This window comes from Hypanus sabinus, chromosome 10, assembly GCF_030144855.1.
Source record: "Hypanus sabinus isolate sHypSab1 chromosome 10, sHypSab1.hap1, whole genome shotgun sequence".
Lineage (NCBI taxonomy): Eukaryota > Metazoa > Chordata > Chondrichthyes > Myliobatiformes > Dasyatidae > Hypanus > Hypanus sabinus.
The window spans coordinates 32,120,443-32,144,685 of record NC_082715.1 but is presented as its reverse complement, the minus strand read 5'-3'; the positions used below and the strand labels follow the sequence as shown (position 1 = coordinate 32,144,685).

Here is a 24,243-nt window from a genome sequence, read left to right as displayed (position 1 = left end):
GACAATAAGAGAGGTCTCAAAATCACCACTTAATGCAGAAGGTCATCAACATCACGAAATTCCATACTATCGCTTTCTCGGGGAGTCACTAGTTAACAGGGCCATTTTGCAAAGAATATGGCTGCAAAAGTGACTGACTTCCTAGCTTCATAAATTGTTTTAGTAGCTATCTTTGGGGCACAAGTCAGGAATGAATTGAAGTATTTTCCTTTTGCCTGGTTGAGTGCAGCTTGTAGGTACAGTTTAGAATGTTAGAAAAAAACCTACAGCACAATACAGGCCCTTCAGCCCACAATACAATGTTGAACTGCCACCCCAATATTTCATACTAACCATTCATCTCCAGCACAAAATCCACAGCACTATCTTTCTGTGACTTCTTCAATAGCGTCTTTCAGAACTAAAAAGATAAAGAGAAGCTCCAAATAACCATCAAATCATGAACCAGTGTCATTTGGAAGTATATTACCATTTTGTGTAGCATCACCTGGCTAAGTTTCTTTAACTCCTTCCTTGGGACCAAATGGACTGCAACAGTTCAAGAAGTGGTTCACTACCTCTATCTCAAGGGCCTTTAAGGACTGGATATGAATGGGCATCTTTTCCAGGATGGTTGTAATTCATCAGTAGATTAGAAGAAATGTTATTTGCTATTCTGTTTTACCTCCCAAATGCTAACATGCAAATGTTAATATTTATTTCATGATGTGGCTTCTGGTAGTCATTTTTACAATAAACAATCTAGCCATTTAATGATATGTTTTAATTTTTTCAGTGCATCAAGTTGACCTCACGGAAGATCTGAAAGACAGTGGAAGCATTTGAGAAAACAATCCCACAATGTCTATTTTCTGGATTTATTTCATGCTGTTTGTATCTGCATTCCTTGAGTGCCTCTGCAGTAGTACGACAAACAGCTCTGGAGTTAAGTTACTGCTCGTGTCTTTTGATGGGTTCAGAGCCAGTTACCTTGAACTTTACACATTTCCTAACCTTCAGAAGATGATCGCCAATGGAACGCTGGTGAAGCATGTAAAAAATGTGTTTGTAACCAAAACCTTCCCAAATCATTACTCCATTGTCACGGGCCGTTTTGCAGAAAGCCATGGCATTGTAGCCAATACCATGTATGATGCAGCCACCAACAGGAGTTTCTCAACCTTTGAGGATAAAGATCCATTTTGGTGGAACGAGGCCACTCCAATATGGGTAACTAATCAACAACAAGGTCACAAGAGTGGTGGAGCGATGTGGCCTGGCACTGACGTGTCTATACACAACACAACCCCTTCCTATTTCTTAAACTATAACCACAGTACTCCATTCAGAAAGAGAGTTGACCATATTATAGAATGGTTTACCAACTCAACAGGCCCCATTAACTTTGGTACATTGTACTGGGAGGAGCCTGATTCCACTGGACATCGCAATGGACCGGACAGTAAAGAACTTAAGAACAAGTTGAAGGAAGTGGATGATAACATCGGTTATTTAATCAATCAACTTCAAAAAACTGGACTGTGGAACAGAGTTAATATAATTATCACCAGTGATCATGGAATGGCACAGTGTTCTGATAAGAGAGTTATACAATTGGATAATTGTATTGGACGTGGTAACTACACTCGAGTGACTAATACTCCAGTGACAGCTATATTGCCTCTTTCTGGTAAGTGCTGATCACTGTCGTAACAGCTAAATAATTAAAATGTCTGATCAACCAGTCTGTTTTTGAAAGTTGTAATGTAGATGTTTTTAAGTTATGATGTAAATAATTTTTTAAAAATTATGATTTTTAAATTCTGCATTATGTGGAAGCGAGTGGCTAAGCTCAGTACTGTTAACAGCGATCCTTTCTTTGAAGAAATGTTAGACGTCAAAATGAAACTCGGCAAAGAAAAGTTACCACAGAAGAAAATTAATTATTTTAGGACACAGTGAAATGTCAACAAACATTGAAGTAGCAAGGAGTGGACATTCGCTCGAACATGTAATCTAAGTAAAAGAGGAAATTGAGTAATAGTCTTTGCCTTAATTTTATTGCAGATATCATTAAATTGTATTCCAAAGAATTTAGATATTCTAATTATACATCTAATTATCTAAGACAATATATTAATTACTTAAAATAATTTAAACTCTAATATTAACCTAAATATTCTAATTACTAATCCTTTATGGAAATCCATAAAGAAGCACCATGCCTGTGCAGAATCATATCATGGAAAAGACAAATTGGACGTGGAGAGAGTGTTTCCAATAGTGGAAGAGTGGACTAGAGAACACAGCCTCAACATAGAAGGACGGTCCTTTGGAACAGAGATGAGGAATTTCTCTATCCAGAGGGTGGTGAAACTGTGGAATTCATTGTCACTGACACTGCGGAGGCTAAGCCATTGGTTATATTTAAAGCAGAAGTTGATAGGCTCTTGATTAGTAAGGGCATTAGAGTTTATGGGGAGAAGGCAGGAGAATGTGGTTGAGAGGGATAATAAATCCACTCTGATTGAATGGCAAAACAGAATGATGAGCTGAATGGCCTGATACTGCCTTGTGTCCTTATATAATCATATGATTAGCATGTACCATTGACCAATGGTAGCCCTTTGATTGTACAGACATTATAGCAGCTCTGTTACTGGTTATTGTGTTACTCTTGTATGGTGTTTATAAATTTTAAATATTTGCAGATATGGAATATTCATACAGGGGCTTTAAAACAATGAGAATTTGATCAGAGTAGGGATTCACTTAAGAGAAGCGACAAGGTCTTGCCACTTCCTGCCAATAATTGTAAAATTCTTTTGTTTGATGTGCAGGACGTGAGAGTTCATAGATGCTATCCCAAGTGAATTGTTCTAATTTAGATTTCTTAGTTTCCTATCTTTCCGGTTCACACTTTAAACAAGGTTGAGTTAGCTGCATACAGATAGGGTATACGAGAAGAGGAGGAAGAGGGAGTACTTACTATTGGTTTGCTGTTGTCATGTGTGCCCAGATACAGTGGAAAAAATTGTTTGCACACCACCTAAGCAGATTTGGCATGCACGAGTACATCACATAGTAGAAGAAAACAGGGTGCAAACTGCAGCTATAGTGAAATGCAGTGTGGATCAAACAATAAAGTGCGAGGGCTGGGAGATCAAGAATTCATCCTTCGTGTACAAAAATCCATTCCTGAGCAAGGATGGTCCAGAATTAGGTTTATTATCACTGATAAATGCTGTGAAATTTGCTCTTTTGTAGCAGCCATGCTATAAGTATAAAAATTACCACAGTTTCAAAGTAAATAATAGCAAAAAAGAGGAATAATGAGTTAGTGTTCATGGGTTTGTGAACTATTCAGAAATCTGATGGAAGAGAACAAGACATTCTTAAAATGTTGAGTGTGGGTCTTCAAATTCCTGTACCTCCTCCCCAGTGGTAGAAATGCATGAGGGCATGACCTCGATGGTGATTGCCTTTACTTTAATGATGTGGCGGGGGGGGGGGGGGGCGGTCTGTGCCTGTGATGGCATTTACTGAGTTTACAACACTCTGCAGCAGTGGTTCCCAACCTCTTTAGTGCCATGGGCCCCTACCATTAACGAAGAGCCATGGACCCCAGGTTGGAAACCCTCCCTGACAGCAACCTCTTTAAGTCCTGTGCATTGGATCCTCCATATCTGGTGGTTATGTAACCAATCAGAATCCTCTCCACGTTACATCAGTAGAAATTTGCTGGAGTGTTTGGTGACATACAAAATCTCCTCAGATTCCTAATAGAGTCTCCAACATGCCTTCTTCGTGATAGCATCAGTGTGTTGGGCTCAGGATAGATCTTTTGAGATGTTGGCTATTGCCCAGGAACCTGAAGCTGCTTGCCCTTTCTATCTTTGGCCCTAAAATGAGGACTGATGAATGTTCTCTCAGCTTCGCCTTACTGAAGTCCACAATAAATTCCTTGGTGTTGTTGATGCTGACTTTTATTGTTGCAACACCACCCACTGAGCTGATCTTTCTCCCACTTATATTCCTCTTCATCGCCAACTGAGAATCTTCCCAAAACAGTGATACCATCAGTGAATTTATATATGCCGTTTGAGCTGTGCCTCCAAGAGGTTTATTCAGCAGTGTGCAGACAGAAGCTATTCCTGAGTTTGGTGGTACATGATTTCAAACATTTTTATCTTCTGCCTGACTTCCTGCAGGACATTTATTTTCAAAGTTACCTGTTGGATTGTACTTTTATCGAGTAAAGTACAACTCTTAAACCTTAAGTTCTCATTTCAATCTATTAATCTACTATTTTAACATCTTTAAATAAAACAGTATCTGGAAAATCTGCTTGTCCAACATGGAAATCTCAAGCAGGCCAGAATAATGGAGGTTTATTGAACTGATGAGGATAAGACTGAGCATGGTATCAGAGGGAGGACGTTGACTAGAGGAGGGATGTAGACAGTGAAAGTAAAGGGCAGAGAACATTTCTGGAAGCACTGGTCAATAACTTTGAATTGTAAGGTGTCTAGCTAGTGACAGTGTGAGGAAGATATCGCCCATGTTTGGGAAAACAATATGAGTCACATAAGGCACAGGAGGTACTAATCAAGAACCTTTCAAACTGTATTTTAAATACACCCAATGGCTTGACTTCCACAGCCTTCTTTGGCAATGAATTCCACAGATTTACCACCTTCTTGCTAAAGTAATTCCTCCTCATCTCTATTCTGAAAGGGTGTCCTATTCTGAGGCTGTGCCCTCTGGTCTTAGTTGCCTCCACCAAATGAAACATCCTCTCCACATCCACTCTATATATGCCTTTCAATGTTCAATAGGTTTCAATGAGAAACCACCTAATTCTTCTAAACTCTGGCACGTACAGCAACAGAACCATCAAATTCTCCCCATACGTTAACCCTTTAATTCTCATAAACCTCCTCTGGACCCTCTCCAATGCCAGTGCATTCATTCTTACATATGGGACCCAAAACTGCTTACAATACTCCAGCTGTAGTCAGACAAGCAAGAGGGTCTGTTTAGGGAACACAGTGGAAGATGCTAAAGAAAAAGACCCTTGTTGGAAAATTATTATAGCGGTAAGGAAATTGTGGATGTAAATACCTGAATGAATTGGGAAATAAAGGCCCTATGTTTAGGCAAACACATATTTCAGACAAAGGAACAGTACCATTGGGACTAGATCCACCTGAAATTTCATAGGCCTTGGTCCACACAAACAAATAATATATATAGGCCTAGAAATTAGATATAAATAGAGTTGAGAGGTTGGTCATAAAGCATACCAACTGATGCCTGGGAGTGACTTAGGCCTACTCCAATTTGCCTATGTCACAACATGTCAACAGCAGATGCCAATTCATTGGCTCCTCACTAGACAATGAAGATGCTTATATCTGGATGCTCCTCACTGGCTACAGCTCAGCATTCGACATTTTCATCCGGTAGAAACTAATCACTAAGCTCCAAGACCTGGGCCTCGATACTTTTCCGTTCCTCGATCTCGTCACTTGAGGGTGGTCAATCTGTGGAATTCATTGTTACGAGTCCAGTAAATATGGATTGACGACAACATCCTCCACAATCACCATCAGCACAGGTGCAATACATGGCTGTGTGCTTACCCCTCCCTCCCCCTGCTTCTCTACTCACTGTATAACAATGACTGTGAGGCTAAGCATAGCTCCAGTGCCATAGTTAAGTTTGGCTGACAACATCACTATTGTTGGCCGAATCAAAAATGGTGACGAATCAGTGTATGGGAGGGAGACTGAAAGTCTAGTAGTTGATTGGTGCCACAATCAAACTTCTCAGTCGACATCAGTAAAACCAAAGAGCTGTTTATCTACCTTAAATTCCGTGGCACTGTCATATCAGAGTTATCATTGGGGGATTGGAGAAAGCCAGTAACTTTAAATTCCTTGGCACTGTCATAGCAGAGGATCTGTTGTAAGACCAGCACATAAGTGTCATAACAAAGGAGGCACTACTTACTTAAAGTTTCCGTATATTTGGCATGTCACCTGCAAATCTGATAAACGTCTAGTGGAGAGTATCCTTGTTGGTTGCATCACTGCCTGGTAAGTTAACACCAATGTCCAGGAACTAAAGACTCTACAGAGAGTGGTGGATAAAGCTCGGGCCATTACAGGCAAAGTCCTCCTCACCATTGAGCACATTTACAAGGAGCACTGTCTCAAGAAGGCCTCATCTGTCATCGAAGAACCCAACATCCAGGCCATGCTTTCTTCTCACTACTTCTGTTGGGTAGCAGGTATAGGAGCCTTAGATACCACACCACCAAGTTCAAGAACAGGTTCTACAACCACCAAGCTCCTGAACAGGCAGGGATAATTTCACTCACCACAGCTCTGAACTGATCTCACAACCTACTTACTTTACAAATTGAAATTTAAAGTGTTAAACGCTGCTTGCTTGTGCCAATTCTGAATGGTATGATGTGTGCTGGAACCACTGAATACAGTCAAAATGGAAACTTGTCTACTCCAACCTGCTAATAACTTGCATCTAGTTAAAGCAACCTTAATTGGACTGAGGGCTGCATTACTGGGTCAGAATCTTGAGCTACGGTTATTCCAATTATAATAGACCAATTAAATATCAAAATATTTTAACAGGCAGTATTGGGCAGGCTTGATAAGCATTTCAGTATTGTTTCATTTTCCTTTTCTCCATTTGAATTTGTTTTATTTGATTAATTATGACATTAAGATGCCATTCCTTTTGTTTTAAACAGATGTAAAACACGTATATAAATTGCTGTCAAACTGCCATCCACATATGAAAGTTTATTTGAAAGAAGATATACCAGACCGTTTTCACTACAAGCACAACAAAAGAATTCAGCCAATTCTCCTTGTTGCTGATGAGGGATGGACAATCGTTCAAAATGGATCAATTACACAATGTAAGTCCTGAGTGCAAAAGCCTATTTTGCCAGTTGCTTGCCATAACTAATCTGAAATTAGTTGTATCCTGGTGTTTTTTCTGTTTATTTCATTAGTGTTTAAAATAATTCTATCAAAGAGCATTAAATCCTCAAATGCAATCATGGTATCAGTAGGACCAGGTAGAGAAATAACCAGTAATCAAGTCAAAATCAAATCCAATCAAGTTTAATTGTTATTCAAACCATACAGCTGAACAAGACAGCTTTCCTGTGGGGCCAAGGTGCAAAAATATATATGCACATTCAAAATAGCAAGAAAGGAAAAAATAAGAACATAGTCACATAAGAAAATACATGTTTAGTCCATACCCTGAGCGACAAGTCCTGCATGTTGATAGTTTCCAGCAGTCTATCTTGTAATCCCACTGATCCAACACTGGAGGGCAGCACCAACAGAAGCCACCCCTAACCAAGCATGGACAGCACACTACAATGCAAGGCCACGGCTTGAGGCCTAGTCTTTGCTACACCTGAGACGACACTGCTGCCTTGCCGCCTGATTCACCACCAAACAAGGCCTGTGGTAGTCAATGTCCAACAGCGTCTTGCAATCACAAAAGAAACGTCCCAAGACAGTTATTCACGGTTTCATTACACACCACCTTTGCACCAAGTCTGGTGCCTCTGAGTAGCAGGCAACAGCATTGTCTGCACCCAGGTCAGCTCTTCTAAACACAATCCTGCACCCCCTCCCCCCACACACAGTCCAACTTGTGTGACCTGCCTCCTTTGGCCCGACTGCCCAGCCCAGCCCAACTGCCTTGGCCTGGCGGTCCAACACGACAGACAGACCTGCCTTCTCTGAACCGCTGGGTGGCTCTTACAATGAGCAGCTTACTGATGTGGTAGACCTGCTTACACATAGTTATTGGAGTCCGTTGTAGTGTTACTGTGTATAAAAATACATTTAACAAAGAAAAAAGCACCTTTGGTTAGCCCATGAGAGGCCGCTGCCTGTGTACACACGGCCACCTTACCGGAAGTCTACTAATAAATTGAACATTTATTTTAATTAAGAAAACAGTCAAGGTTACAAACTGCAAGGAGATTGTTATGGAGCTTTTAATATGTAACAATGAAGTTATTTTCTAATAATTGCATGTGGATAAGCATTCAGACATGAAAATTATTATTTACTGAAGCAAAAACTTTGTTTTCTAGAGGGAAGTACAGTATCTTGAAAAATATATTCAGCCCCCACAAGTCCTTGCACAAAAGGGTATTCATGTATTTTCACATTTTCCTACCTCATTTTCTAAATTTAAAATATTAGGGGAGGATTTTTTGAGCTAATCTACAAAACATTGTATGTCATGTCAAATCAAAACAAAAATACCAAAACCAGTCAGCAATTTACTAAAAATTAAAAATCAAATTGTAAGACTAAAAAAGTATTAAAATGCTTTATAATTACTAGGCTAACTTTCCACACGTGCAACATACTGTATTAGCTTACCAGCCCACTCATTTTGTTGATGTAGAATATTGGAAGGACACATGTTTTCAATGAATTAATAAGAATAAATACCCCTTTTCTCTGTAAGGTCAACAGTATGGTAGATTTTCAACGTACCAGACCAAAATGAAAACAAAAAGGCATTCAAGACAATTCAGGGAAATGATTATAAAGAAGCACAAATCTGGGGAGCGTCTTAAAGCCACTGAACTTAACTTGAAGCTCAGTGCAGTCCATCATGAAACCACAGCCATACAGGCCGCCCCTTTAAACTTAGTTGTAGAAGAAGAAATGCACTTGTAAGAGAAGCTACTGTGATGCCAATAGTCACTCTGAGTGAGCTGCAGAAGTCGATGGCTGCAACTGGAGATGAAAATAAGGCTCCACAATCTGTAAGGCCTTGCACAAAAAGGGTATTTGTAGTTAATGGAAGAGCGGCAAGGAAGAAGCCCTTAAGAATCCTTGTCATTAAAGATTTTGCAATGCATCACTTAGATGATACTGTAAAGTCATGGAAGAAGGTCTTGAGGTCAGTTGAGACTAAAGTGGAGTTTTTGACCTCAACACTAAGAGTGTGGTGTAAATCTAATACTGCCAGGTAACACCATCCCTACTGTGAAGTATGGCGGAGTTAACATCATGCTATGAGGTTGCTTTGAAGCAGCAGGGATGGGAAATCTGGCAGGATTGATGGGAACATGATAGTTGCTAAATATAGAGAGATCCTGGATAAAAACTTGCTAGCCTCTGCCAGAAAACTTAAACTGTCTTTCAGCAGGACAGTGGCCCATGGAGTGGCTTCAAATGAAGAACATTGATGTCCTTGAGTCAGAGTGCAGAGTTTATCCTGATGAAGCATCTCTGGCAAGCGCAAGATTACTGCCCACTACCACTCCCCAAACTTTGCATAGCTCGAGGAATTTTTGCAAGGAATAATGGGCAAATTTTGTTATGTACTGCAAGGCTAATGTGAGAGGTGGTTCAACTAAGTACTGAGCAAAGGGGGATGAATACTTATTTCAGTTTTTGAATTTTTCGTTTTTCATGTTTTCCAATTTTCCCTGTTTCTTGGGGCTCCACTGTGGGGTGGGGGGAAGGAGCATGTGATTCACAAATTAAAAATTCTCAGTTAAATTGATCAAAATCCCTGTTGTAATACTCAATTATGTGAACAAAGGCTTGGGGGCTGAATACTTTTATAAGGCACTGTAGATGAAAGTGAGTGACTGTGGATTTTCAGTTTTGTGCAAGGGTGTCACTAAAATCACAGTATATAGAAAAACAAACAGAAAACAATTTTAGCGAGAGATGTAGCCGCAGAAGTATCTACCAAGAGAGTTATGTGCCAGGTCGTACCAGTTCATGTCTGCAAAGCACACAAAATGCTGGAGGAGGAGTGGTCTGTGGAATTGAAGTGTGTGGCCACAGGGAGATCCCGCCACTGCTGGAGGACTGAGCGCCGGTGTTCGGCGAAACGGTCTCCCAGTCTGCGGCGGGTCTCCCCAATGTATAAATGGCCACATTGGGAGCACCAGATACAGTATATCTGGAGGATATTCAAATGCTGGAGGAACTTGCAGGTCAGGCAATATCAATGGAAAGAAATAAACAGTCAATGTTTTGGGCTGTGACTGGAAAGGAAGGAGAATGTTGTTAGGTGACAGGTGAAATCAGGTGAGGGGGAAGGTAGGTGGGTAATGGTGGAATCAAGTGAGAAGCTGGGAGGCGATAGGTGTCAGAGTAAAAGGCTGAAAAAGAAGGAATCTGATTCAAGAGACTGGACCATGGGGGAAAGGGATGAAAGGGCACCAGGGAGAAGTAAGGGGAAGAGAAGAGGTAAGAGGCGAGCCAGAATAGGAATGGAAAATGGAGCGGGTGTTTTAGAAATTACCAGTAGTTAGATAAATCAATGTTCACATCATCAGGTTGGAGGCTACCCAGACAGAATGTGAGGTGTTGCTCCTCCAACCTCCAAGTGGCCTCATTGTGACAGTAGAGGCCATGGACCAACATGTTGGAATGGGAAGTAGAATTAAAATGTGTGGCCACCAGGATTCTGTTAGTTGAGTTATTCCAAATCTGCGATAAATCTCTGGCTCACATTTTAACAGTCTATCTTGATGTCCAAGTGCTTTTATTAAAATATCTTATGGATTGGGTATATCTGTCTGTTTCACTTGTGGCTTTTAGCACTTGATCTTTTCCAGTGTCATGATAGATCATTTAAAGTTTTGAAAATATTTACAATCACTGTAAGTCTTGACACTGTTTTAATGTCAAAATGTTACAACTTGTATACTTAAAAAAGCTAAAAATCTCTAGATCTGCAGATTCCACAGTGAATGAGTTTGGCCTAGCCTCTCACCTTAAACTAACAGACCTGCATTTTAAATATTATCAACTTCGTTCAGTGGGAAGCTGCTTTCAGTACCTTTATCATAGATCAAGGACTAAAACATTTAATATTACCTAGTGTTAATTGTACAAGAAAACTTACTGCTGGGAAGACAAATGTGCCATGAACTACTGTCCAGGACCATTGGAATTGTTGCCATGCCTTTATCATAGTTTTGGAGTGGAGAGGCCATCATACGAGAATGTGATAAGGGCATGCACTGGGGAGATTTGCCATTCTTGCTGAGTCAAAGAGCGGTGGAGAGTTTCTTTGGGGTAGGTACAACAGTCCTAAACAAGGTCAGGGGTAGGGAGGGGCTCTTCTATAAAGGGAAAGACTGAATCAATAGAGGACTTTCAAATTTAAAGCATAGTTAGTAATAGTTCCTCATTTTTGGGATGGAGAGGCTAAATTATAAACTCGAGTTTTTGAAGTAAAAATGATTCCTTTCTATTAATAATAATTACGGACCATTGGAAACTTCTTTAGAAAGTGATAAGGAAGTGTCATTCACTCTCACTGATGCACTGAAGGGAAGGTGGGTATGTAGTCCAAAGAGAAAACAAAATATTGGTAGTGTTAAACAAAGCAAAGGGAGCATAAAAGGTAAACATTTGGACAAATTCTATGAAATACATGCTGCAGAGCACAGAAATATTTCAACTTGTTATTCTCAATGACTGGAAAATAAATATGATATTTTACATTTCTCATCAGTGGGTGACCATGGTTACGATAATGCTTTACCCAGCATGCATCCGCTTCTGGTGGCTTATGGACCTGTTTTTAAAAGAGGCTATAAAATGGACTCCGTTAACAGCGTTGATATCTATCCGCTGATGTGCCGGATCCTTGGACTGAATGAGGAGCCCAACAATGGAACTTTCGGAAACGTGCGATGCTTATTGGCAAGTGAGTCATGTGTAGGCCTGCCTGATGTGATTGGAATTGTGATTGGGTCCTTGATGATACTGATTACATTGTCCTGCCTTCTAATACTACTGAAAAAACGAGCATCACCTCGGCGTGCATTTGCACGTCTTCAGCTGCAGGATGATGACGATGATGATCCTTTGATAGATTAATCTCCATGTGTCTAAAGAATTTCCTATGATTGTCAACAGAAAAATATATTTATCATCTTAGGACGACAAAAGCTAACGTGGTTACGTCATCCATCTCTCAGGTTTAGGAATTCCTCAATATCATGCATGATTAAAGTCATACCAAAAACCAAATCATCCTAAATGCGAGATAACTTTGCAGCAAGCAGTGAGCTAATCCGTTTTGATTTAGTAAGATAAAGTAATTTCTCCCAGTCATTGTGCTTGTTTACTTGATGACATTTATCTGCATCAAGTCATTATTGATATATCAGAACTGCAAGAGCTTACACAGGTTACTTGACTAAAAAACGAACAATAAGGTCTGATGCTCACCTGGAAATGCTGAGATTATTTAAGTATAGGATCTGTATTTCAGCAAGGCAAAGGTTAAACTGAAGGAATGCAGAATGGAAGAAAAAATTGCATTTATGGGAGTTGTTTTAGTTTGGTCACTGAGAAGTCACAGATAGCTCCAGTATTCCTGGAGTGTTAGACTGTTCGTTTAAGCATTTTATGATCTGTTGGTGATTAAAGAGTTAAATTTTACCAACCATAGATGAATATTCTTAATTAATTGAAGTTGCCTGATTGTCTCAAGATAGGTAAAACTGGAGTTTAGAACAATATGGGGGGGGGGGGTGGAAATCTCTGTGGAATATTGAATGCTCTGGATAAAGTGGATGTGAAGAGGATGTTTCCTATAGTGGATGAACACAACCTCAGAATTGAGGGACGTCCACTCAGAACAGAGAGATGAGGAAAAATTTCTTTAGCCAGAAGGTGGTGAATCTGTGGATTTTATTGCCACAGATGGCTGCACAGGCCAAGTCATTGGGTATATTTAAGGCAGAAGTTACTAGGTACTTGATTAATGAGGGAGTCAAAAGCTTTGGGAAGAAGGCAGGAGAATGGGGTTAAGAACCATGACAGAATTGCAGAACAGACTCAGTGGGCCAAATGGACCCACTTATGTCTTAAGGTCTTACAGTAAAGATTTTAGTCAAATAATTTCAGGCAGATTTGAAATTCATTTTTTTATAGTGGGAAAATAGGTTGTATTTCTAGATTATCAAAAGTACTAGAATAAAGTGTTTTAAATGAAGTGTTGAAAATTAATCAAATTATGTATTACAAAAACAATGCAACTAAGTAAATATGCTTTTCCATTGTTATTGTAATAGTCCAGTTGTCTTTAAGATTTAATGCTTCTAATTGCAATGTACTTTGATGCCAATTGATTTTATTTTTAAAGTGGTATCCCATTAAGTTTCAGCGGCAAATATACAAATTCCTTAGCTCTTGCTCTTCCTTCAAATAGATGTTAATTATGTCCATTAACGAGGAAGAAGGTCATTATGTAAAACTGCAGGCACAATATATTGAAACTTTCAGCTAAAATGAACAAGCAATGATGTGTAGTTGCTTTGACATGGTGGTTAAGGATTAAATCATACTTCATTCATTATTTCAATATTGGATGGGAAGTGTCACAATGTTTCAAATGATTAAAATAAAGTCTGTGTGGAGTTTAGATGTCATAGACTGACCTCCAATAGATTTCATGTTTCCATAATGGAGTTTGCACTCCATTATAGAAACAACGGGGGGGTAAATAGAGCTGGGGGGAAAATCAGTAATGTACTGACCATGCTATACAGTATACCAAACATTCTCTTCAAGTGCACTGGCCCAAGGTATACAGTTACAGTCTGGTTTATATTGGTAGTAAGAGTATTATTAGATGTTTCTAAAAATGAGAGCATTCTCATTCTATTTTAACTTAGATAATATTTGAAAAGCTATCAATAAATCATTAATCTCTAACCATCAAAATTTATACTAATGTCTGTCAAAGTGTTACATCACTTGCATACTCCAAATAGCAATCTTTTGATGATTAACCAACCTCTTAAATACGGACTACTTGAGTGCAAAGATCTAAGTGCTCTACATTGCAAAGATATGCTTCCAAAGGAAACCACTTTAAAAGTTAAAATGCATGTGTTTAACAGATATCTCACACCAGTGAGGTACCAACTTGAGCCTTTGAAAACTGTCTCATTTTTTATAGTTCTATTTTACAATATATAGTGTGTTTACTTCTAGTTTGTTAGAAAATCCAAATGAAAATGTATATGAACATGAAGAAAATAGAATCAAACAAACAGAACGTATAATTTTATTCTTTGTTTCTGGCCTTCCTCCTGCCCAGCACCCAGTAAGCAAACTAAATGAGCACAGTCAGCACTTCCTCATTGGTTGTTAACCAACGTTGGTGCAAGATATGGCACTGATTCTTAAAACTAGCTACTCTTTACCATTTTACCTGTATTATTAAAAGTTGAAGACAGCTGTGTCTAATGTCTAATTGAATTTAAATGGACTGCTGTTACAAATATATGGTGATTTTAAAATAATAGGAAGATAAACTGTAAATATTTTTTCCAGACAAGTCCACTTTGGATCTAAAAAAAAGATTTATAATATCAAGCTAAAGAGAACAATGCATTCAGGAATTGCCACTTATCTGTCACGTGTATTTGAATTTTGAAAAAGTGGTTAATAAATATTTTACTTTTGTAAATAACAGATTCTGGTATTGATTTTTTTTTGCAATAAATGGATATGTCACATCAGTGAGGTAATTGCCCAATTACAATAGATGGAACTTGGATGTGGAAACAAGACAAACTGAAACTGTTCTCACAGTTTCACCCTTTCAGTTTATTTGCCCAGGAGATTCAAGTGACAGGACACTACCACAAGAGTGTTCTCTATTTGTGTTCATTGTTGTTAGCCTTAAAATGATTAATAAATTACATAGGCAACACTCACTTTTGTCTGTCAGAAAAATAGTAGGCAACTAGGGTTTTGTACTTTTGGATGTCTTATCAGATATGAATACATGTAAATCTAACTATGTAAGCTGTGAATCTTGCCCAGTGTTGTAACAGCTGATCATAATATTGAGGGGTACTTGGATATTAAATCCAAATGCAAAGTTAGGTACCTCTGATGCTCCAGAGTCATTTCAAGTTAATGCAAGTTAAAGAAACTGCCTTTTAACATACGTTGATTTGTTTATGCAATTCACACATGACAAATCTCCAGCTGTACAGTCAAAATCTATTAAGTGAATGAGCAAAACCAAATGAAAACTTACCAGTGTAGAGTCTGGACCACATTGCTCCAATTATGATTGAAATGGGAAAAAGATCCTGATGTCTCCACTGAAATGCAACCAATACTATATTATAGTGCATAATATTCAACAGATGTTCTAAAACTTGGATCTGTGGCATATTTTCAAGGGAGCTCCAACATTGATTACAGATTGTCCTAAGGTCTAAGTCTGTGTGAAGAATGAGCTCTGCCCAGCTGTTGAGGTTCTTCTATCAGTTCTCAAATGGAATTTTCAGATTTGCTTTTAATGCAGATCCAGGAATGGGAGAGGTGTTATGTTACTTCTGTTTAAACGTACCATGGGTTAACAGTAAAGAATCGTATTCTGGAAGAATTAGAGAACTTTTATTTACTGTACTAAACAAACATGTCTTAACCCAGCCACGTACTGGAACATTCTGGCAATCCTGCGCATGTTCAGTGCCCTGTCCAATCATATACTGGCACGTGGTATCACCTTCCTTTCCTTAAAAAGAGAAACCATTAACAACATTAATCAAAACACATCAGATAACTGAAACTCTGAAGTTGGCTCTTGAAGCCTTTGTGATTATTTCTTAACACCGCCCACTCCTCTGTTTGGACCCTGTATGATCTGGTCTGTGTCCATGTGTTCCTTTTATCTTGTATCTTGTACCTTATCTCCTTGTTCTTCAGACAAACATTTCCTTAGATTAGTCAATTCATGTTCCACTCCATTTGTAATGAAATGGCGGTGCAGGCTCGAAGGGCCAAATGGTCTACTTCTGCACCTATTGTCGATTGAAATACGAATCTTCTTCATCCAATTCATTCATTAACTGTGTAATCTCTTTTATGCTGAGACTTCATCAATTCAATAAAACTTCTCAATTCCACAAAGTTTAAAATTTATAAGATTAAAAAATTTACCGAACTGGATCCAAATTTGTAAAGAGTGCTTAACCACAGGATATAGGTTTAAATTAGCAACTTTAGCTAATTGTATAGGTAGAGCAACTCCTAATAAGTTAAAGAAAACTGTTTCACAGCTCTCAGTTCCAGGTCTACCCAAATTGGCCAATCATTCCTATCACCCCAATATAACCAAAAGAATACATTCTTAGCTTAGGCAAAGCGAGACCTGTGTCCTTTTTCAACTTTTGCAAATGACATTTACCAATTCTTTGTAAAATTTTAAACTTTGTAGTATAATTTATCGTAATTACTTTTTTAAACCTTCTTGGAGTGATCCAATTTTTTTACTTTGGAAAAATAAAGGTATTACATCTTTTTTGGATTTACTTAAAGAAGGCAGTTTGATGTCTTTTGAACAATTACCGGTAGTCAATAAGTATTCTCTTTCATATTCACACTTTTTACAAAATCTTCAAGTTAGACATTTTTTACAAAAATATTTAAGTAATTTTCCTTACATGTTGGATACTGACTTTTTAGATACTATTATGAATATGAACCCTTTGTTGAAAGGTTCTATTGGAAGAATTTATAATTTTTTATTACAATGGGATAAGCGTCCTTTACTTAAGATTAAACAGGATTGGGAGAAGGAACTCAATTTGACTTTTATATGGGAGGATTGGACACGGATTCCGAAGCTGGTTAACTCTTCTTCGATCTGTGCTAGTCATTCACTGACTCAATTTAAAATTGTACATCGCTACCATTTGACAAAGGAGAGCCTTCCTAAAATATTTCCCAATGTTGACAAGTATTGTGATTGATGTAAAACTGAGATAGCTACACTGACTCATACGTTCTGATCATGTTCTATATTAAAATAGTTTTGGAAGTCGGTCTTTTCAACAATTTCTAAAGCACTCAGAATCAATTTACAACCTAATAAATTGACTGTGCTTTTTGGAATAATTCCTCAAAATATCCATGGTATTTCTCTGTCTGACCAACATGTTATTGCGTTTGTTACACTGATAGCTAGGAGTGCTATCCTGTTGAAATGGAAGGATATATCAGCTCCTACTTTGTCACAATGGTTCTCTCAAATGATGCTGTGTCTTAGTTTGGAGAAAATTAGAAGTCGAACCTTTGAACCTTTATTTGATTTTGAGAAGAGATGGGGCTTATTTGCTCGTTGTTATTTCAGTTAACTGAAAGATTTCCTCCACGATCTAAATGTAAATTTTTTTTTATATATCTTTTTCTTGTTGGCGGTTTGATGTTTATTTTTTAGAAGCTTTTTGTATGACGCATGGCTCCGGGGTTGTACCTCCAATGGGTTTGTTTTTTTTTCCTCACTTTTCTTGCTTAGTAGGGTTTTTTTTTTATTCACAAAATTTTCAATCCTTAAGATAATTTCCTCTTTTATGAGGCATTGTAAGTGTTGTTACTTTGATGTACTTGTGCTATTTTTGAATAATAATAATAATAATAAAAATAATAAAAAGATTTGAAAAGAAAAAAAACACTTCTCAATTCCTTCACTTGTGCTTTCACTTCGTCCTTATACTGTGCCCACAGTGAGTGTTCTTGCTCTAGCTGGTGATGAAACTGAATCTCATATTCTCTCAGTGTCTCTTTCATTAATGCTTGCATTGAAGCAACCTCTTCCTGCCATTGCTTTTTCATATCATCAGTTGCCTCCTGTTTGGTCGTCTCAGACACTGCAGCTACTGCTTTTATATTCTCTGTGTCAGGATTTGCCTCCGTGAGCTGGACCTGCAGTCGAGTTACATCACCTCGTGCCAACTGTAATACAACATTCTGTTGCTTCAGCTCTGTGTTAATATCCAGGACAAAGATTCTTTTCACCAAGTTAAGTCTTTCACAGGCAAATAAATCCAGAATTGACCGTATTTTTTTGGCACGACCACAAATGAAAGCGGGTGCACAATATTTTTGTGTGACACCTTTGCCATGCATGTTCCTTACCGGAATGTCTGCACCTGAATATTTGTTTGATGTAACTTCGGTCTTGGCTTTAAAGCATTAAACTCAGACTTTGCAAGAACATTTACTTGCGCTTCAGTATCAAGTTTAAACAGAATATTGTTTTGGTTCACTTGCAATGGAAAAGTCCAGTCATTCTTAATTTGGTTATTTTCACAAAGCACATCTATATAAAATTCTGCACGTTCATCTTCCAGCACAATTTCATTTTCCTCCTTTCTACTTTTACAACTGCGTGAAAAATGATTAATCTTACCGCAGCCATTGCAAATTTTGCCATTTGCAGGACACTGACTTGGATGATGTTCCCGCGCACAGCGATCACATGACTTTTTTGTTTTCAATGCCGTCTTGCTCTCTGTCGTTTTTGTCAATGTATTATTATATTTCTTAATATATTTGCGCTTTTTTACTGTGTTTACATTGCAGTTTTCGACAAAAAGCTCTTCAGCCTGCAACGTCACAGTCTCCGAAGCTTTGCATAGCGCCAAAGCTTTTTCAAAATTTAAATCTTGCTCTCTCAACAGCCTTTCTCTCAGAGCATTATCTCGAATGCTACAAGCAAGTCTATTTTTAATGAAACCGTTTGTGAGCAATCCAAACTCATGTTCTTTTTGTAATTTATTTTTTTTATTGAAGTTCATCATCAAACAAACATTTCCATAAGATGTATTTCAGACATTGTACATATATATCATATAATCATATATATCACAAATCTCCACAAAGTATTTATCTGAGGTACACACATAGAAAAGAGTGGAAAGAAAAAGTAAGCCAAAGGAAAGAACTATGTACAAGTAGGGAGTGATCTTTTTTTTTTACAACAAATTCATTGATTTGTGAGAATAAAATCAGGTCTATGAGGCATTATGTAGTTAAACCATTTTTCCCAGTATGAATCAAATCGTTCCAGCTTATGATTAACAGATGCTGTTATCTTCTCCATTTTGTAAATGTCCATTGTAATTTCCATCCACGTATTTAAAGTTGAGCTCTCCTCTGATAACCATTTCCTAGTAAGAGTCTTTTTACCAGCCACCTACAGTATATTCATTAAATATTTGTCTCTTTTCAACCATTCTTGAGGTATATATCCAAAATATATGGTCTTATTCTCCAAGGGTATTTCTCATTTAAAGATGTCTTGTAGGGCATTGTGTATCCCCCTCCAATAGTTTTTGATAACAGGGCCAAACTCATGTTCTACTACACTTTCTTAACTCAGTAACTTACTTATCAATTGTTTCGGCAGCTCTCTGCACACGTGAAGAATTTATATCCCTCGTACGTTATAGAAACATAGAAAGCCTACAGCACAATACAGGCCCTTTGGCCACAAATTTGTTCCAAACATGTCCCTACCTTAGAAATTACTAGGCTTACCTATAGCCCTCTATTTTACTAAGCTCCATGTACCTATCTAAAAGCCTCTTAAAAGACCCATAAGTTATAATACGCTCAGGTATACAAAATACTTCAAATCTGTCCATTATTGACTTTAAATTGAAATTTTCTCCATCTTCAAAGATAAAATTACTATGTACCTCTACTGCGTCATTCCCAATTACGTAGAGCAAAAGCGCAACTTTGGTTTTTTCCGATTTCTCTTCATAATTGATCACCATTAAGTACAGTTCAAACTGTTGCTTGAATATCCTCCAATTCTCAGCTACATTGCCAGTCAGCTGAAGTTTTGGTGGGGGTTGTAAACCTTACATTTTACCGTTTACAGTTTGAACTTTTTTTTCCCCGATTATCTTCGATTCTCGATTCGCCCGTATTATTCTTCCAGAACCACTTCTGACACCATGTTATGTTACTTCTGTTTAAACGTACCGTGGGTTAACAGTAAAGAATCATATTCTGGAAGAATTAGAGAACTTTTATTTACAGTGATAAACAAACTGGAACATTCTAGCAATCCCGAACATGCTCAGTGCTCTGTCCAATCATGCACTGGTACGTGATATCACCACAGGAAGGACATTTCCATAGACAATTCGATTCCACCACCCACATTCTCCCTCTTTCTCCATCTCCACGGCCCCTCCTTCCATCCTCTTCATTACCTTACAAACCTCCTCCCAAACACTGGACCTTAGTAAGTCATCTTCAGACAGATACTCTCTCTTGCCATATAGTAAGCATCAGCAATTTTCAGTGAATATACTGGTGAAGCTCGTTTTGAGCTGGTCAGTTTTACCGCTGCTGGTACAAAAGTACAATTAACTGACCATCTTGCAGTCAAATAATTACTACTATTTTAACTTAAGGAAAGAAGCTTTCCTAGGTTAATGCTCTTACCTTATCAAAAGACTTATCTAACTGCTTGTCGAGATTCATGCAGTACTTAGTTTTCTTGATATTGCATCATTTAGATAGTTTGTGACTATAATATAAGCAACAGTTACCTGTCTGTGAGCAACTTAATTTCATTTATAATATAAAAGTAATAACTGCAGGTGTTGCCCTTTTAACTCCTGCATTATTTATCAAACATTTATTCACATATCTAATTTTGTTCTCAAATCATATCAGATTAAAACTCAATCTCAAATCTTCATTGTATAGTCACCTCAACCTTTTCATTGTGTTCAAACACAGTTTCTTCAAAACTGGAATGCATGTTAACAGCTGACAAAGTTCAGTTACAATTAAACAAACAATTAATTTGCATTTCAAGTAGAAGGAAGGTTGTACCTCAATACAATGCTCTGCCTTTATTAAAAGGAATTAAATTCTGAATAAACAAAAAATAAGCAAAATTGATAAATAGCAGTAATTAGTTCTCAGATTTTACTTCACAATGGTGATATGACAGTAAGACACAACAGCAGAATTAGGCCATTCAGCCCATCGATTCTATTCCACCATTCCAACATGGCTGACTTAACATCTTCAATCCCATTCTGCCGTAATTTTATTACCTTTGCTAATCAAGAACCTAGCCACCTCTGCTTTAAATAAACCCAATGGGCCTCCATGGCCATGTGGCAATGAATTCTACCGATTCCCTACCTTCTGGCAAAAGAAATCCTTCCTTATTTGTTCTAAAGAAGTATTCTTCTATTCTGAGTCTGTGCAATCCGGTCCTGGACTTCTTCACTATTGGAAAAATGCACTCCACGTCCACACTGTCTCAGTCTTTCAATATTCAATAGATCTCAATGAATTCTCCCCACATTCTTCTAAACTCCAGAGAGTACCGGCCTAGAGGCAAAAAACACGCCCCATACTTTAACCCAGGGGTACCCAACCTGGGGTCGATGGGCCCCTTGCTTAACGGTATTGGGCCATGGCATAAAAAGGTTAGGAATCCCTGCTTTAACCTTTTCATTCGCAGGATCATTCTCATGAATTTCCTCAGTATTCTCTCCAATGTTGGCACATCCTTTCTTAGATAAGAGGCCCAAAACTGCTCACAATACTTACAGTGCAGTCTGACCAATGCCTTATAAATCCTCAGCATTACATCCTTGTTTTTACATTCTAGTCTTCTCAAACTGTATGGTGGAAAAAATGTACAAAATTCTCAACTGTGTTCAGCCAAGTTTTCATTTTATGTAATCACTGTTAATATTTCTTGCCCTTTCATCATAGCATGCACTCAATTAACTTCATGAGCTACACATTGATAACTGCTTATGACCTTGAAATTTTCCACTTGCTCTTTGTATGTCTCGTTGCAGCTCACATTCATTATATTATCATCTATCTAGTTTTTGAACTGAATCCACCCATAAAAGAGTTATTCAAATTCCATTTGAATATTGATTCAGACTTTAAATCCCCTTAATAGAGCTGCAATAACAAAATACAGGAAGAAGTCTGGAAGTTTTATAGATTGCTCATTTTTTTTAATTGAGGGGTCAAATATTGCATAAACAATAAAAAAAGTTCTAATGTTTCTCTTTAGGGAGATTTGAGTTTATAGCATACTGCGTACGTCAGCATCACATGAAAAGTTTCTGTCAATATTTTAATGCTATCGTTACTGACTGTTTCTGTATTATGCATTGTTGCAGAATTCTGCAGAATCAGAATCAAGTTTAATATCACTGGCATATGTGATGAAATTTGCTGTTTTGCTGCAGTGGTACATTGTAATACATGATAATAAAAAAGCATATCAATTTCAAGAAGAAATATAAAAAAATAAATTAAGAGTTGCAAAAATATTGAGGCAGTGCACATGGGTCCATTGTTCATTCAGAAATCATGAAAGTTAGTGACTCTTGCAATTTTTCAGTAAATTATAGTAAATCAAGCTCTTACCCACGGCATATAGCACTTACTAATGGTTAGGTTTAACCAATCACAATTTACACCTACATAGAACTTTTACACTAAATGACCCAAGATGCTCTGCAGAATCAGAGGAATCATTATCACTGTGGGTATAGTTAAGTTGTGCTTTTTCCCAAGCTATACGTCCCATCATTTTTATTTTCCACACAGCAACCCTCTTTTCCAATCAACAGACCTTTCTCAGAGACCTCGCATATTTTTTTCTCCATCCAATGCTCTCTGTAGGAGCTATGTATCTATTTCCTATCTGTATTTTGTGTTGCACATTTATTATGGGTAATTTATTGTGGTAGAAGTGGAAGAGTAAAATTATGTATTCTTGCTTTGTCTTTGGTCAGTTTTTTATTCTGGTTAGAGTAGGGATAGTTGGGGTTATTATATTTTTTTGTTGTTGACTACTTAAGTATGTTTAGGCTATTTATTTGGTCGTACCACCAGTTTAGTTTCATTAGTTTTATCATTACATCCATCTTTGGTTTCTCAATAAAGGATTGAATGTACTTTCTTTGACTTTAGAGCTTTGTTACGTGTGGAATGTGTCATACAGTGTCAATCTCCCTTTGAGTCTCTGAGTGGTTTTGGTTTGTTTTAAAGTAACCACTACACCCTTTTTTAATGCTGATAAAGCCTATTGGTTATGGCATAAGGTATAACAGCAGGATTTTAATGAGCTGAGGTTTGCCAATCATTGCCAAGGAATTGTGAGAAATACATTATCATTTGCTAGGAACAAAGCAAAACGACCCAAAGGACATTTTCTTTGGGCCACAACTGAGAGAAATTTATGACAAATAACGGTCTATAATGATTGTAAAAATCACCAGAATCTTAGAGAATCTTAACTAGCCATAGACGTGAGATCAAACAATATTGCAGACTTGTGAGAATGAATGACCTTTTCTGCCATTACCTTGAAATGGTGATTAATGCTGCAATTGAGATAAACTCATAACTGATTGCATAGCACAAAAAAAAATCTTGCCAGAAACTTTGTTTCCAATCTCATTTTCCCACCTACTTTATAACAAAAGAATTAATTGTTTTTCAGGAAATGTGAGATAAAAGATATTACAATTGAAATGAAGACTACGAGAGTGCAAAGCATTAATCGATAACCCAACAGATACTGAATGCTATGTTCACAGTCCATATATCTTGTGTGAGTAGCCAAACACCCTTGCATTCTGCATAAGTGGCAATTTAAATAAATATTAGTATACTAAAACTGTTTCTGTAGATTATTTAATAAGGTCCATTAGCTTGAAACTACAGCAATATTTTTCTTAGCAATATTGCAAGAGCTTTGCCATCGCATTGTTATGGTTCCCAATTAGATTATACAGTAGTTTTACATATACAATTACAATGTTAGAACTTAACATTTTTAACCAGTATTCTTTGTTATATTCCTGATCAAAGCCATTTATCTGTTAAAAGAACACATTTACTGCAGTGGTGCCTATGCCAAGGAACTGCTGGCGAAATATCTGGAAATCAGTGAAAAAAATTGTCATTAATTTCTTAAACTGCGACCCTTGAGTAACTACAATCACTCAACTAGATTATGTGCACTTTGGAAAAAAAATAAAAAGCCAAATGACAGATAGCACATTAAAATAAAAGATCCAGAACATGGATCCCTGGTTTTAGCTCAGCAAGGGTCAGTCACCTCACATTGGTAAACATTCAATTCTGACATCAGGCTTCTTGTCATTTTCTGGACAAATATGATTAAAAATCCAAGAACTAGAAAACTTCCAAGGATAACGCCTGACCACACGTAGAAAACGTAATTCAGTTTGCGACTCATTGTCCATTGTTGAATATCCAATTGTAATGATTCTTATAGGAAGTATTAATTAATTCTTGGATATATTAAAGGTGCCAGAGGTGGCTGAGTAATAGAAGTCAATGATATATATGGATTCCTTGGAAA

General features: G+C 37.5%; 1 protein-coding gene across 3 annotated transcripts in view; it reads left to right on the top strand.

Annotated features, from left to right (window-relative positions):
* Nucleotides 1-23,497, top strand: part of enpp4 (ectonucleotide pyrophosphatase/phosphodiesterase 4) — a 105,097-nt gene extending 81,600 nt beyond the window's left edge. For 2 of the 3 annotated variants that reach the window (XM_059981618.1, XM_059981617.1), the window contains exons 2-4: nt 776-1,669; nt 6,758-6,928; nt 11,539-14,516. In XM_059981618.1, the coding sequence (XP_059837601.1) occupies nt 841-1,669; nt 6,758-6,928; nt 11,539-11,906 (1,368 nt within the window). In that variant the 5' untranslated portion in view covers nt 776-840 and the 3' untranslated portion in view covers nt 11,907-14,516. Of the gene's footprint in view, nt 1-775; nt 1,670-6,757; nt 6,929-11,538; nt 14,517-23,355 lie in introns of those variants that run through there. The other variant, XM_059981620.1, reaches the window with a different exon arrangement.
* The last annotated feature ends 746 nt before the right edge of the window (nt 23,498-24,243 follow it).